This window comes from Canis lupus, chromosome 2 (genome assembly GCF_003254725.2).
Source record: "Canis lupus dingo isolate Sandy chromosome 2, ASM325472v2, whole genome shotgun sequence".
NCBI lineage: Eukaryota > Metazoa > Chordata > Mammalia > Carnivora > Canidae > Canis > Canis lupus.
Window position 1 is genome coordinate 83,065,327 of NC_064244.1, and position 16,863 is coordinate 83,082,189.

The window sequence follows — 16,863 nt, forward strand, 5'->3', positions numbered from 1 at the left end:
CAGTGACAACGTCAGAGTGCTGGTTACACGCAGAGGAGTGGGTAAGTGATCTACGGGAATCCCAGTATGAGTAGGAGGACAACTCTGAACTCGGGGCCGATTCCAAAGGCCGGGCAGGGTGCGCACGTCAGTACACATGCAAATCCCACCGGGCGAAAAAGTACCCAGACAAGCACTTTCTAACCCAGAAAGGCAGCTGACCAAGAACATCACTTTGGAATATAAAACACATTATTGATAATACGCCTGTGGACTTTCTTGGTCGTGTTTTCAATATTGGACCATCTTCACTGAGATGGTTCTAGGCCTTATGTCCTGACAAAATAGAAGCTACGATGTCAGCCTGGCCCTCGTGCTTATTTTCAGAAGCATCAAAGCCCCCCCTCCATTCTGACAGGTGGTGGGTCTTGCACGCAGCCTGCCCAGCAGGGCAGCCGGTGAGCCAGCTACTGTGACTGTAGTCAGATCCGAGGAGCAGGAAATGAACTGGATTGAGTTTCCATACCTGTCACTTCGGAAGTAGGGGAAGTTAAACTGGATCTTCCGTAAGGAGATGCTCTGAAACTAGAGAAAGAGAAAACAAAGTGTGTGTGGGGAATGCCCACAGGGACCAGAGCTGCAGGAAGCCAAGGCACCAGAAGGTCCCCTTTGCTTGAGCACACCCAGGCAGATGTGTTGCAAGAAGGAAGAGGCCAGAACAGCAACGTGGAAAAAAAATCGTTACTTCTGGGAGGAACTTTTTTTCTTGCCCCTCAGATTTCTAGGATCTTTGGAAATTGCATGTGGTACACAGTCAACACATCAGACAGAAAAAGGGGAAACTGCTGGGTGGAAGGAGGAAATGAAAGCTGCTGCTGAAGATGAAGTGGGCTCTGATCAGGGGATGTGGGTGTGGAAGGGGCTCAAGGAGCCAGCGTCCAATGAGCCCAGCAAGTTCTCACGCTGCCACCCGTCCTCCCCTAGCCTCCCCTAGCCTCCTTCGGCCTCTCAGCCCACTTCTGGTAGGCCAGGTGCTTGACATAAAGGAGAGGATGCAGTCACAAAAGAGAGACAAACAGATGGACTCTGGACGAAAGAGTCTTCTCTCCTTTCCGTCAACGGCCCACAGCCACAGCGACTCCCTCCCATGACGGCCCGAGAACTAACCATCTACAAGGGGCGGTTCAAAGGAACAGAGACGTCTCAAACTTGCAGCCAGGGATCTGGAATAAGCCTTAAGAAGAGGCGCTCTGCAGGCCCGAGCCAGTGCTAAGCCCTGGTTTCCTCAACTGAGAATGGGGAGGATGAGGACAAGCAAACCCCTGCAGTGACTCCAAGAAAGAAAGAAGCTGCTACACAGAGACTCTGGCCCAGAAAGCACTTTAGCAAACAGAAGCAGCTAATATTCCTGTGCTCCTTCCAATGGCCTCACCACAGACCCGGGTCTGGAACCGGCCCGGTCCGCGTGTCCAACCCCTTGGGGTTCGGCAGCACGTTTTGGCAGCTGAGGTGATCTATCAACTGCCTGATGGGCCGGTGCTCAGTACTGGCCTGTGGTACCAGGTGACTTTCACTTGAACACTTTCTCAGTGTCCTGTCGCCGCTCCAAGTACTCAGCAGGGCCTTGTTAAAACCCAGGGGTACCGGTTACCCACTCTCCTGGGGGACCAGAGCAGTTTCACATCAACCCAAACCGACATCAGCTCCCGAGGCCATGTTAGGTGCTCCCGATGGATCTGTTACAAACTTAACTGTGGACCTGGCCCTGCCCAGGGGCCCTTGCCAAGGGACCTGTCCTCCCAGCCCACCAGCTCTTACCTGAGGGAGGCCAGCTCCCACCACTGCTCCACTGTGGATCATGGGGCCTTCCTTCCCCACAAAGAGCCCTGGGGACAGGTGGAAAACGGGGAGACCATCAAGTCAGCACAAAAAGCTCTCTTGGTTAGGAGACCTTTGCTAGGTAGACCTTTCTCTTGATCACTATACAACAGAGGTGATGACGTGACTTTGTAAGATAAAGAGTCAAATTCTCATCAAATCAGAAAAACTACTCTTTAAAATGAGGAGTCTGAAAACTCTAGTCCATGGGCCAAGACAGGCTCGATGCCTGTTTCTACAGCCTGGGAACTAAGAACGGCTTTTACGTCCTCACATGGATCTATTTCAAATGGTTATATACGTTTGAGTGCCTGCATCGTACCTCCCATTTTGCCTCTTGGCTCAAAAAGCCTAAGATATTTACTATCTGGTTGTTAACACAAAAATCTTGCTGACTTTGCTAAAAGCTAACTCCACCAACCAAACGGTCATTCCACTTCAAAGCTAAGTGTGTGTTGGTCAGATATCTCTGACCGGCAACTTACTAACATTGCCCACGTTTAAAAAATAACCCATCAATACGCAGGGCAGAGATCTGTTTGAAGGCAGGCCTTTCAAATCCAAATCTACTTAATTTATATACGCAGTACCTCTTGTCATCTTCACCTCTTGAATACTTGGAAGACTAAAGGTCAGAAAGACCCTCCTCACCTCCAGCCACACTGAACAGCACTCCAAAGACTTTGCAGAGCAGGGTCCGGAGACGGACGATCCCGGGCACCTTCACACCATTCAGATAGCACTTGATTTCGGGTATCCCGGAGCCTGCTGCCACCGGCTGATGGGGGAGAGAAGGATGCCCGTGAAGTCGAAATAGAAGTCCACCGGTTCTGTGGCTTGCCGCAACAACCCTGCTAACAAGGGGGAACTGCCCGTCTTCCTTAAGCATCAGCATCCCCCGGTGGGTCTGTTAGACGGATGCTGGGCCCCACCCTGGGTTTCTGACTCGGCAGGTCTGAGGGGCAACAGGAACAGCTGCACCCCTAACAAGTTCTGGTGATTCGGCATCACCTGGGGGCCGTGCATCTACTAATGCAGACACTCCTGCTTCCGGAGATTCTGATCTCACTCACTAGAGCTGTGCAGGAGCCATTTTTAAAAGTATTTTAAAGTTATTTAAAGTCACTTTTAAAGTTGCCCAGGTGATTCTAATGTGCTCCTGAGGTTGAGAACCACCCTCCTAATCCACTTTTCCTTTGTCATTTCACCAGAGGCCGAACTTCTACTTTCAGAAATAACTCTAAGTGTAGGAGGGGCCGCTTTCTGCAGAAATCTATATCCCAAGGCTAATTGAGTTTCCTGACATTCCAGAAGCGAAGATGGAGGAATCCCAAACCTCATCAGCCAAAAGGCAAAACCCACACCACCTCACCTCAATCAGGACAAGAAGGCTTGCCAAGAAGACAAAGGTCAAGTTGAAACCCAAGAGCTCAAGGAGGGACAGCGCAAGGCAGCCTTTCTGGCTGCACTCCTCCACCGCTACAGACCCGGGGTTAAGGAAAACACGCTTGCCAGTCAGGGGCATCCCTCCATCACTGGTAGGAAATAGTGCAGTGTCTCTTCTTCTAAAACATGTTGGCTGCTTACTGCACATCTTCCTGTTCTCCAATGTAAACTTGAATAAGAAAACCTGAGGGTGCCTGGGTGGCTCAGCTGAGTGTCAGGCATGACACTTGATTTCAGCTCAGGCCATGATCTCAGGGTGGGGAGACTGAGCCCCACAATGGCTCCATGCTCAGCGGGGAGTCTGCTTAAGATTCTCTCTCTCCCCCTTTCCCACCCCAGCTCTCAGTCAAATAAATAAATAAATCTTAAAAAAAAAAAAACAAAAACTTATCTGAGAGTTCTTCTACATCAGGAACCATTTATGTTTATTTTTAAAAAGATTTGATTTGATGTTTTTTAAAGATTTTATTTTAAAATAATCTTTACACACCCAACACGGGGGTTGAACTCACAACCCCAAGATCAAGAGTTAACATGTTCTACTGGCTGAGTGTCTGCCTTTGGCTCGGGTCATGACCCCGGGTCCTGGGATCGAGTCCCACATCGGGCTCCCTGCAGGAAACCTGCTTCTCCCTCAGCCTGTGTCTCTGCCTCTCTGTCTCTCATGAATACGTCAAAATCTTAAAAAAAAAAAAAAATTATGAAATACTGATGTGGAGAATGAAGGCAAAAGAAATGTAGAAAAAAATTAAACTTCCTTACAACTTGCAGCCCACTGACAAATACTTAAGGCAGGCAGAGTGACCTTTCTTGAGGAGCTCGGTGGCCTCCATGCTAATGCTTTGCTAGAGGGGGAAAAGCAGCCTTAGCTTGAAGTTAGTGGATCCCCAGGATCCCATAAGTTGTCTTTAACATATGAAAATCCCTTGGAAACTTCCTTTATCTCTATCCACTGTGCCCCTCCCCCCCTCCCCACCTCATCAAGATACAGGTTAGCAATCATCCTCCAAGCACATGGCCCAAGTGATATCCATCTGACGAGGATTTTACTAGACAGTACTAAATAATCTTATCTTACCAGCTAGCCCCGCAAGGTCCTGCAGACCTTGCTTCTAAATTCCTTAAAGACTTAACGCTATCCCTAACCTCTCCCAAATTAAAAGAATATAATCAATCACTCCTCACAATCCTGGTACAGCTCTTTTTACCCACGGGTCCTGTCCCTGTGCTTTAATAAAACCACCATTTTTGCACCAAAAATGTCTCAAGAATCCTTTGACCATTTGCTCCTGGACCCCAACATTTCAAATCAATACTTCAAATGGTATAAAAAGCAACAAACATCCTTCCCCCTACATCCCTCTCTTTAACAAATCTTGACATTATGCCATATTTGCCCCAGATTTTTTTAAAAAATTAAAATGTTAGATGCCACAAAACAAATCCTGTTTCCCTCCCTCTCTTCCCTGGGAGAAACCACTAACCTAAAACTATTGTAGATCTTCCCTATATGTATTTAAAGTTTTAAGTAATTACTACACCCAACATGGGGCTCAAGCCCACAACCCCAAGATCAAGAGCTCCATGCTCTACCGACTAAGTCTCATTCCCTATGCATTTTTATACATAGCCGTATTGTTGTGTCTCTAAAACTAAAATGGGATTGCACTTTATGCACATTCTACAATTTCCTTTTTTCTCCTTCAACATCAAGTTTCTGAGAATTAGCCATATTGAACTACACAGTTCTGGTCCATTCATTTTAACTTCTGCATAGGGGATCCCTGGATGGCTCAGTGGTTTAGCGCCTGCCTTTGGCCCAGGGCGTGAACCTGGAGACCCGGGATCGAGTCCCACGTCGGGTTCCCTGCGTGGAGCCTGCTACTCCCTCTGCCTGTGTCTCTGTGTCTCTCATGAATAAATAAATAAAATCGTTGAGAAAAAAAAATTATACTGTATGTGCACACTACAATTTTTCTGTTGTCCCATTTGGTGTGATTTCACCTTTCTGCAATCACAAAGCTGTAATGAACATCTTTGTATACGTCCAAGGTCCACATGGGAAAGAGGGTTGGGGAGTCAGAAGGGGTGTATCTTGCTATTTAATTTCCATCTCCTTGGTTAGTGGTAAGAGGGCTCCCCTTACCTCTTCTATAGGTTGATTTACTGACCATTCCATTTCCCTCCTCTGAGAATTGCCTGTTCACATCCTCCGCTTATTTTTCTATTGGGCTGTTTGGGCTTTTTTCTTACTGATCTGTAGTTCTTTTGGTGTTCTAGATACTAATTACTTGTCTCTTAAATATACAGTGAGTAACCTCTCCTAGGCCGTGGACTTGTATTTCACCTTCTTTATGGTGTTTTACTGCTGTGGTTTGGGTTTTTTGCTTGTATGAAAAACAAACTTAATTTGACATGGTCAAGTTTATTGATCTTTTCCCTTTCACTTTGTGCCTCCTGGAGTTTCTCTGAAAGTTTTGTTTTGCCTATTTACATCTTCAATCCATCTGGAATTAATTTATAGTACAAAGTAGGAATCTATATTTTTCCAGATGGATCACCGAAACATCCCAGCATCTTTTATCACGCCCATCTCTTCCTCACCGACTTAATTCTGTCATTCACCCTACTTCTTCATATGCACAAGCCAATTTCTGCTCCTCTGTTATCTTCCATTGACCTAATTGACAATTCCTGCACCAATAGTGCAGTTTCAGTGACCATATCTTAGAGTACGCAGGCCTTGACATTGAGTAGGGCAAGCGCCCGTGCTTGTTCCAAACTGTCTCAACTACTTTTGGCCCTTTTACTCTTCCCGACAAATTTAGGAAGAGAATTTTCTGGTTCTACGAAAAACTCGATTGGGAGTTTTGATTGGAACCACACTGAGTTTATAGGTAATTGGCACAAACAGGCATTATTGTGGTATAATGTGAGTCTCTTTCTATTAAAGTCTTCCTCTTGTGTCTTTTTTTTTTTTTTTTTAAAGATTTTATTCATTTATTCATGAGAGACAGAGAGAGAGAGGGGCACAAACACAGGCAGATGGAGAAGCAGGCTCCATGCAAGGAGCCCAATGTGGGACTCAATCTCGGGACCCCAGGATCACGCCCTGGGCTGAAGGTGACGCTAAACCGCTGGGCCACCAGGGCTGCCCTTCTTGTGTCCTTCAATGGTAACTAAAAAATGAAACCAAATGATTAATAAATAGCTCTTCACTAGATCATGTCTACTAGTCTCTGGACAAGAAAGCAGAGGCAAAAACTGCTGACTTCTGGGAACACCAAGAGCCATTAAAAGGATACATGTCTGTACCACTCCAAACTTGAGCTGGGTGAAGAGGCGCACGAAAAAGTCCACAAAGAGACCCACCTGTGAAGAGCAAGTGAACCGTCACACAGCTTTTCCTCACCGTGGTGCAGACACTTCACTCAAAGGCTGTGATGTCCCCCTGGCCTTTCCTGGCTGGTACATGCACCCGTGTTACCAAGAGACAATGAGTGAACAGGTTTCTTGCTCATCACTCTGACTCACCAGGAGACTTCCTGCCAGCCTGGCCCCATCGCCCTCCAGAGGACAAAGGAAGAGGGCATAGCTAAGCTGAGAGAAGGAGAGTAAAACAAAAGGAAAGGATGCAGGAAAAGCTGTGAAAGCAAGGAAGACCATCCGGTGCCTAGGAAAATAATCTAGAATCAAGTGAGGAGCCGCTCAGCATTTTCCAAAGGCAGTTTCAGAAAAAGAACTCCAGTAATACCTTCAGTGATGCTTAGCTGATTAAGCATATAGCTTAGGATGTTACTTTGAAAGACAACATTTACTCAGGTGTATATGGCTTTTGCGTGTTTGTTATTACTATTTTATACTTTGTAGGGCACTATTCTGATTTGCAGCCAATGGTTACCCTGGTAACCACCCTGGTAAGTAGAGAAAACCACTCAGCCCACCTGTCCACTTTAAGACCCAAGTCTTTGCTCTGGGCTTAAGGGAGAACTGGACAAGCCCATGATTTGGTGGATTCAGGATCAAAGGCTTCAGGTCTTTAGCTCCAACCTTCCCTCAAGCCAATGCCCGGAGGCTTTTAAATACTGAATGAAGCAATAGGTTGTGAAGGATGGAAGGATAAACGAGCCAGTAGCAAGAGGAGCTAGTTGCTAAGTAATAAAGGGAAGTCGGCCTTCCAGCAACGTGAGGGGATGATGTGAGAGGACTAGTGAAGTTGCTAGTATCGATAAATGGCAGTTCCAAGGAGTTTGGTATGAAAGTAGCAGAAAGACTAACAAGTAGACGGCTCGTGATTATGATTACAGGGAAATTTGCAACCAGAAACCTATATATAGCAAAACAGACACTGAAATTTCAATAAAACAATTAAACCAACCCAAGTTTTAACCCACAACAGAATGTTACCAAAGAGGCCTTCTGAATGCCATTTGTCTTAACTAGTAGAACGTTCCTTGACCTCTGAATTTACTACAGTAAAAATCTGACAAATGCCAGGAAAATAAAAACTGGTCAGCCTTTGTGGCTGTATTATACTAAATACGTGCTTACAGTTTATGGGTATTATCACACAGAATCAAGAATGAGACTTGTAGTCAGTTCCGGTGAGATAAACAGGCTGCTGCTTAGAAATACATATAACCTGTTACAGGCTGAACACTGTGTCTCCCTCAAATTCATCTGTTGAAATTCTAGCCCCCACTGTGATGGCATTAGGAGGTGGTACCTTTGGGGAGGTAATTAAGTCCTGAGCATGGAGCCCTCATGAATAAGATCAGTGGCCTTATGAAAGACCCCAGAGAGCTCTTGCCCCCTTCTGCCCTGTGAGCATATAGCCAGGAGCCAAGAAGCAGGCCCTCACCAGAAACAAATCTGTTGGCACCTTGATCTTGAACTTCTGGCTTCCAGGACTGGGAGACATAAACATCTGTTGAGTAAGCCATCTGCAAGTCTATGGTATTTTATTACAGTAGCTCGAATGGACGAAGACCGCAGAGTTGAACACTGTAATCATGGAAAATCAGATCTGACGTGGATCATTCTGACTGCTGACTTTTCCAGTTTCTCTTCCCCAGCTTTAAGTTTGGTTAGGTCAGCAGTGAGGACTCTGGGCCATGTGCTACTACAGAATTTGGCAGTGTTTCATAATCTTTTCTTGTCTGTGATTCATCTGTGACCAAGCTGACCCCAGAACCCTGTGCATTCAGGCTATCCACAGCCACCAGCTCTACCTTCTAGATAAAACAAGCAATGTGCAGGAAGGCAGCCGAGGACATTACAGTAAATTGACATCTACGGTATCCTGTTTACTGGCATGCCATACTAAAGGAAAGGGTGTAATGGCTGGTTTTATCCCACAATTTTGTTTTTTCCCTACAGAATGACCTCATTTTCCATGAAGTGCTCCCCCCACTTTATTGTCCACCTGACAGGACCATACTATGTCATAAGAGCTAGGTCCTGACCAAGCCTTTGAGAGCTTAAGGAGTACCAGTGTTGTATGATTCACTTTCATAAAGCAAAAGTAAGGTAAATACAAAACAGTATCAGGATTATTACTTAAAAAAAAAAAAAAAAAAAAAAGGGAAAAAAGAAAAGGTGGTCCTGTTATTCAGGACAAATGACTTGCCCTCTGACTCACCAGGCCCCCACCCACCCATCATGCCTCCCGTGTGCCCTCTGCTCACCAGCCCAGTGCAGACTCCAATGGCAAACACCATCATCCACTTCACCGCCTCATACTTGCGACCTTTCTGTTCACATAGGGAAAGACAGACTCAGCTTGTTACACGGTTTTGTTGGCAGCAGGGAAGGAACACATCTCGGCCAAACAGTTTTAGACTAAATTCCACAGGGACAGCAAACACAGCAATGGTGTCTGGGATGGCAGGTGCTTTATAATGCCAAATGGATGAGCTCTAAGAGCCTGGGCCAGGTGCAGTGACAGTGGGTACTTTGGTTGGCAGGATGAAGATCTAAGGAATAAATGCTGATTATCTCATGAAACGGGTTAAAAGCCATGGGGTATGGCTATTTACAGGAGAATGTGGATGGGAAAAAGAAGCTGCTGGTAAGATCTATTCAGTCCCAAGAGATCAGTCAGGGACTCACCTTATTGTCCATCGTCTCCAAAACTTCCAGGTAAGGGTCATTGATACAACGATCATAATCCAAACTCTGAAAGAGAAATGGAAGAAAGTCACAACCAGATAGGAAGAATTATGGAAACCTAGAAAGCATTGAAACTTTAGGTTGCTGTTACTTGAAGTATGGATGGGCAGGGCAGTGGACCTGCAGCACCTGGGACGAGTTGGTTAGAAATGCACAATCCCAGACCTTCTGACCTGCCACATTGGCCTGCACTTGACACACATGAACATCCAGGCAGCAGTTCATGCTTTGGGAGAAGCTTTCAATTACCTAAGCCCTAAAGCTTCTGCAAAACATGAAAAGACTGGTGACCCCTGGGTGGCTCAGTGGTTGAGCACCTGCCCCTGGCTCAGGGCGTGATCCGCGATCTCAGGATCGAGTTCCACATCAGGCTCCCTGCCTGGAGCCTGCCTCTCCCTCTGCCTGTGTCTTGCCTTTCTCTCTCTGTGTCTTTCATGAATAAACAAATAAAATCTTGAAAAAAATTAAAACATGAAAAGACCTTCGGCTACCACCAGTGTTACCCAACCAACCCCATTACGGGAATAAAAGTTTCAATTATCCAGAACCAAATTAATTCAGAATATCAGTTAATCCTAAGTATCTTCTGTAGTCAGCTTCTATGAATAAGTGGTTAGTCACAAGACTAACCAACATGGACACTATCTTAAAAAGCAACTTTCAGTTTATGTTAGGAAGAGGCACGATGCAGCATAGCTCCGAAAACTACGTCTACAGCAGGGTTCCTTCAACTAGAACATAGAACATAGAACACAGCTACTCTGCAAAAAAATCTGCCTGTGTGCCAGAGACATCTTGAGAAATAATTCAAAGGAACTAATTTTATTTCTTCTATGTTTTGTAAGAGAAGCAGCAGTCTGGCAACAGAGGAAAATGGTCTGCTGTGTGCTCTCTCCTTCCTGAACCTGTTGCTACCTACATATCAGCTGGCAAACAAGCTAGACACTGGCCTGGTGGCCGCACTCCCATGCAGGAGCTAGCCGTCAGCCAAACACGGGTGGGATGCATGACAACTTATTCCATCTATATCTATACTCAAAGTCCAAATCCCTTTTGTAAAAGGGTCCAAGGAACATCAACAGGCAATTTATTAAATCAATGATCAGACATCTGAATATGGAAGACTATGTAATAATAAAATAATTACGACAAGTCCACATAGATAGATGTGGAACACATATAACTATTAAGTAAAAACAAAAAACAAAAAACAAAAAAAACGGGGTGCCTGGGTGGCTCAGTTGGTTAAGCATCTTACTCTTGGTTTTAGCTCAGGTCATAGTCTCAGAGTCATGGGACGGAGCCCTGTGTCAGGCTCTGTGCTCAGCAGGGGATCTGCTGCAGATTCTTTCTCCCTCTGCTCCCCTTCCCCCAGACTCTGTCTCTCTCTCCCTAAAATAAATCTTTAAAAAAAAATAAGTAAAAAAAGATACAAAATAAAGCCAGATGCAAAATAAAATGTGTAATAGGATCCTATTTTGATTAAACAAAATTAAGATGATTTGGATGTCAGCATATAACGTAAAACATCTGGGAAAACTGTTAACAGTGCTTATCTCTGAAGTGATACTTAGGAGTTATTTGCGTCTGGGTGTTGTTTGAAATTCTTACAGCAAACATGGTGTACTTTTTATATTTTAAAAGAATGGGGTTTTTCTGATTATGAAACAAAATACCACAGTCAGTAAAAAATACTTCTGCTGGAAAACTGGACTCATCCATGAATGATTAAAAATATATATGTATTTAGTGATTGCATACATATAACATACTGTCCATATGTTGAGCTTTTAATAACAGGTTTGAACTGAGCAAGTTCACTTATACGTAAATTTTTTTTAAATGAATATAGTACAGTACTGTATGTATTTTCTCTTACGATTTTCTTTTTTCTAAACTCACTTCATTGTAAGAATACAGACTACTACACATAACACAAAATATGGAATAATTGACTGTCAATAAGGCTTCTGGTCAACAGTTGGCCATTAATTCAGCTTTTGGAGGGGTCAAAGTCATATGCAGACTTTTGACTGTGCAGGGGTGTGGTATACAGTATATACACATAACACACATATATTTTACCTCTGTGCTTATAAAAATATACACATATTTTTATTTTTATTATTGGCATTGTATATACATTTTTTAATGTAAGCTCTACATCTAACGTGGAACTTGAACTCATAACTCTGAGATCAAGAGTCACTTGCTCTATGGACTGAGCCACATACACTTGTTAAATTATTAAAATGACATCACATTCTAGGAACGGGAAAAAAAATAAAAAGGTTGAAAAATATGAATCCTTCTTATCAAATACATAAAGAAATTACTGGTCAATTATTTGCTTGCTGGCTTTGTCCAATAATGCTACGGCTTCATAAACATTGAAGAGATGTTTAAGATGTCCAGAACAGGCAAACTCTAGAGACAGAAAGTAGATTAGTGGTTGCTTAGGGTAAATATACTAAAAAAACCCCCACTGCACTGTATACTTTAGATGGATATATTGTAGAGAATATGAACTACAGCTAAAAAAACTGTTAAAAGGGACATTTTGAAAACAATCCTAACACCAGAACATCAATCTATTCTTTTTTTAAAACTGAATTTGAGGGCAGCCCCGGTGGCTCAGCGGTTTAGTGCCACCTTCAGCCCGGGGCCTGATCCTGGAGACCCGGGATCGAGTCCCATGTTGAGCTCCCTGCGTGGAGCCTGCTTCTCCCTCTGCCTGCGTCTCTGCCTCTCTCTGTGTGCCTCTTGTGAATAAACAAATAAAATCTTAAAAAAAAAAAACAAAAAAACAAAAAACTGAATTTGACACTTTGAAAATACGTACCAATCATATAACGTTCTTAAAACTGAATTTGACACTTTGTAACTATGTGCCAATGGAGTACATAACCTGTTTTTTTAAATTTATTTATTTATTTATTCATTCATTCATTCATTCATTCATTCATGATACACACACACAGAGAGAGAGAGAGAGAGATAGAGACATAGGCAGAGGGAGAAGCAGGCTCCATGCACCGGGAGCCCGACATGGGATTCGATCCCGGGTCTCCAGGATCGCGCCCTGGGTCAAAGGCAGCCACCAAACCGCTGCGCCACCCAGGGATCCCCATAACCTGTTTTCAAATCCAGATATTGCTTACTTCTCCTATGTGAGGACTAACTTCCTTTTGTTTCTGCTGTATTCGGCTCTTTGGCTGGAGGATGGCTAATAACGTTTTTTGTAAAATACAACTTGTGTAAGTGTCCCGCAGGCCTGCTGCCCAAGGTTATGAGCCAAACGGCATGTGGCCATAGGGGTAGGTGGGGCTGAAAGGCCACCCAAGTTCAACCAAGAAGGGGACCTCAGTGCTCTCATAAGCAGCACCTTCAATGGGCCCTGAACTAGCAGGATTGCAGATGCCCAGAGAGGCCTTTTATTCCAAGTCCTCTGTTCTGAGGGGTGCTGAGCAACACAGGCCTGAAAACATCACCGTTAACAGCCCCATCCCACAGATAGAGGGTTATTGTTATTCAAACCATTTAGAATGAGAATGGGAATCAAACCAGGAATTCTAACATCTTGTAAGAACCCAGACTTATCAAAGAAACAGTCAAGTAGGTGCAGTGAACTCTTAGTAAGGCAGGAAGGAGAAAGAGCACATTTCAGAAAGATTTTAACAGAAGGGTTTTCTAGTTGACCCCTAGTAAAATCTGAGCAGACTTTTCTGAATAAGCGTCTAGCTAAATTTGCTCTTACATAAAGCAAATGTCCTGAAGCTCATACTTGAAGAATTGAGAAATATTAATGACTCACATGAAACATTAACACATAAAATTGACATAGATATGCATATCAGGTACAAGTAAATGCATTACAAATATAAGTACAATTTAGTAAAAGGAGTGAAGGATCCTTGGAACAGCAGGGTCAATGGAGCAGAGAAGCCATGGTGAGCTCCAGGGAGTAGATTAAGGCTGCCAGAAAGTTCCAGTCAAGGTGACATCACTGGGCTCAACAAGGGAGTGTAAGGTGACAGCCCAGTATGGGGCTTCTTATACTAATTCTTGTAAACCCCTCAACTATGTGTAAGGAGACAGATATTTTAGAAATATGGGAAAATACATCAGTAGATAGCGTGCTTTTTAACTCTGATTCTTTAAAAGTATTCCCATTAGTGTAGTATATTAAACTATACCATGGTGGTACAATTGGCAAATCCCAGAATTCTGTTCTGTTAAGTAAATTGCAAGGGGAAAAAAATGATGAAGGCGGAATCTAAAGATTAAAAATGTTTTAAAGGGGGTACCTGGTGGGCTCAGTTGGTAGGACCTGCAACTTTGGCCTTGGAGTTGTGAGTCTGAGCCCCAGGCTGGGGGTAGAAATGACTTTAAAGGTAAAGGAATGCAATGTGGATTCAAACTGGATTCAAACTATTAAAAAATTATAGGACACTAAAAAATTGTATGACATAAGACAACTGGAAAATCTGAACATCAGATATTTAATATCAAGGCATTATTGTTAATTTCTTAGGTATGAAAATGGTATTGTGCTAAAAAAAAATCCTCATCCTCTGGAGATGCACGTTTAATTACTTATGGGTGAAATGATGTCATGTATAGAACTTTCTTCAAAATAACATGGGAAGGGGGAGGGGATGAGAGACAGATGAAGGCTGGGCATGAGTTGAATGACTGCTGAAACTGATGAATACAGGGGGTTTCCATATACTATTCTGTCCATTCTTCATCTTTGAAATTCACTATAATGAAAGTTTTAAAACAATTCCACGTTATACTAATAAATCCTAATAGCTCCACTAAATTTTACAGCAAAAAATAAAATAGTAAAAAGAAAATCAGCCTGAGTATGTTATTGCCCTAAAATACTGAATTTTTTAAGTCTACGTGACATTTTAAGAAAAGCATTAAACATACAAGATTAATCACACTTTTTGAGATTGCTTAAAGAAGCAATTAAGGATGAAGAAGGGAATGCCTGGGTGGCTCAGTGGCTGAGCATCTGCCTTTGGCTCAGGGTGTGTTCCCGGGGTCCTGGGATCAAGTCCTGCATCGGGCTCCCTGCAAGAGGCCTGTTTCTCCCTCTGCCTGTGTCTCTGCCTCTCTCTGTGTCTCTCATGAATAAACAAAAATCTTAAAAAAAAAAAAAAAAAAGGGATAAAGAATAAAGGATGGTCAAAACTAGTTCATCATATAGTAGAGTCAAATAAAATAAATTGTAGCATAATAAAAGAGTATTCCTCTATTTAAAAAGATACCGTAGAAATATATTTAGCAATACAAAAATTGTTTTCAAGTTGAGAAGAAAACATGTTAAAATGGTTAATGTAGCTGAATCTCGCTTCTGTTATTTCAAAAAAGCAGGAATGTAAGCATGGAAAAGGATATTCAGTAAGGTTTATAGTTATCTTTTAATGAGTGAGGTTATGGATTTTTCTCTAGCTTCTTTTCGTAAACGGTCTAAGAATTCTCAATCATAATCATGGCTTGTTTTTGTTATCTCAAAAATCACAGAAACAGGGGCAGCCCGGGTGGCTCAGTGGTTGAGCGCTTGCCTTCGGCCCAGGGCCTGATCCTGGAGACCCGGGATCGAGTCCCACATCGATCCCTGCATGGAACCTGCTTCTCCCTCTGCCTGTGTCTCTGCCTCTCTCTCTCTGTGTCTCTCATTAATAAATAATAATAATAAAAAAAATCACAGAAACATTATCAGGAACTGATTAAATGATTAAAAAGGCATACTTATTTGGTTTTAGTCCAGCATCACTGGCCTTACTGAACACACACTCCCTAGAATCCCATACTTGAACCAGAACTTGCAATCAAGAGCCCTTCAGAGAGAAGCTGCTTCAGCAGGAAACAATCATCTGAAAACTAAGTTCTCAAACAGGAGAAGGAGAGTCTCCTGTCCCACATCTGTTATAAGCACAGACTGTCAGCGGCTTTGACTCTGGGTCTCCAGCTGCAAAAGCAAATAGTTCAACGGTGAACATACCCTATCCAGGTTGCGGTGCCACAGATGTACGATCGCACATAGAGACACCAGACCCTGTTTGGGTGTCAGGATGAGAAAAGGGCTTGTTAAACAGCCCCTTTCGAGGGAAAGTACCTCTTACCCATTCATTCCCTGGGAGAGACATCACAGAGCATCTCCCGTTGGAACCCTAATCCTTTGGTCTGCAGTGACCGGGTCCCTTACTGCTCTTGTGAACCAAAGCAGCAAGTAAGAATCTCACCTCATAGTCTTTCCTAGGAAGGATCTCATCATCCTCCTCCTGGGTTTCTCCAAGGATGGTCTAGAAAAACAGATCCACAGAATGGTTAAATACTTACAAGGTTCAAAGCGGAAAGAGAAAGACATTTTTTTCTGAAATCTGTTGCTAATTTCCAAATCATCAGGAACGATGATCAAATGCGAACGAGATCTCGAAAATAAAAAATCGGGGGGATGGGGGTGATGGCGGCGGCTGTCTATGGTCATGCAGTTGAGCTCTTTGGTTCTACGGACACGTTCTCCAATCAATCAACTCTTGTCTTCAGGACACCTCAAGCATGTCCCACGCCAGATAAAGGAGGGGGAAAAAAAAAAAAAGCAGGCTCCACCTGACAATGTGCTGGATCTGAGAACAGAAGGGACCTATCAACTCTGGGTCACAGCAACTCAAGTTTTCCCAGGGTGCTTTGCAGGGAGAACCGGATTATCAATGACCCAGAAAAGGTGAGAAAGGGCTGCGGGAGCTGGACCAGCGGCTGGAGGAGCACGAAGTGCAGGGAAGAGGCTCATTCTGAAAACGCTCGTTTCGTGCAAAACTCCTTTCATATGGAAATAAAACACGGACGGGATTCACTGCAGCGGGCCTGGCTTCTCCCTCGCATCCCACGGAGGGGTGATGAGGAAGGACCCCAGACTCGGGCCCGAGAGGCGGCGCGGATGCAGCGCGAGCCGAGGACGCGGTGCCCCGGCCCCACCCGCGGCCACCTGGGGCCCCAGCGCGGCCGGGCCCCACCCCCCGGCAACGCCTCTCGCCGCCCGGGCAACCGCCCCCCGCCCAGCTCCCAGCTCGGCTCCGCCCGCTGCTCACCAGCTCCTCGGGGGTGCGGGTCTCACGCTCGCCGCAGCAGCAGCACCACCTGCAGCAGCAGCACAGGGCCCCCCTGCACCCCGCCATCTCCCTCCTTTACTGCCGCCCCGGAGCCCTCCGCCGCCCCCTCCCACCAGACGCGCGCCTCACGTGACTGGCCCCGGCCGCGTCACGTGGTGCCCCGAGCTGGGGACGGAGACAGGGAGTGGCTGCGGGCGGGTGGGGCGAGGGCCCGCGTCACATGACGGTGGAGGGGCCGCTTCCAACGAGGCCTCTGGGCGCCGCC

The 16,863-nt window shown here is 44.6% G+C and overlaps 1 protein-coding gene across 3 annotated transcripts in view; it reads right to left on the reverse strand.

Moving 5' to 3' along the window:
• CLCN6 (chloride voltage-gated channel 6) overlaps positions 1–16,863 on the reverse strand; it is a 34,720-nt gene that overhangs the window by 16,376 nt on the left and 1,481 nt on the right. For 2 of the 3 annotated variants that reach the window (XR_003147388.3, XM_025477196.3), the window contains exons 1-9: positions 16,578–16,733; positions 15,732–15,791; positions 9,415–9,480; positions 8,991–9,056; positions 6,609–6,675; positions 3,230–3,336; positions 2,509–2,635; positions 1,798–1,865; positions 506–564 (exon numbers count right to left, since the gene is read on the reverse strand). Coding sequence is in view for 2 of the 3 variants with exons in the window: in XM_025477196.3 (XP_025332981.1) it covers positions 506–564; positions 1,798–1,865; positions 2,509–2,635; positions 3,230–3,336; positions 6,609–6,675; positions 8,991–9,056; positions 9,415–9,480; positions 15,732–15,791; positions 16,578–16,664 (707 nt within the window). In the remaining variant the exon portion in view is untranslated. Of the gene's footprint in view, positions 1–505; positions 565–1,797; positions 1,866–2,508; positions 2,636–3,229; positions 3,337–6,608; positions 6,676–8,990; positions 9,057–9,414; positions 9,481–15,731; positions 15,792–16,577; positions 16,734–16,863 lie in introns of those variants that run through there. The other variant, XM_025477197.3, reaches the window with a different exon arrangement.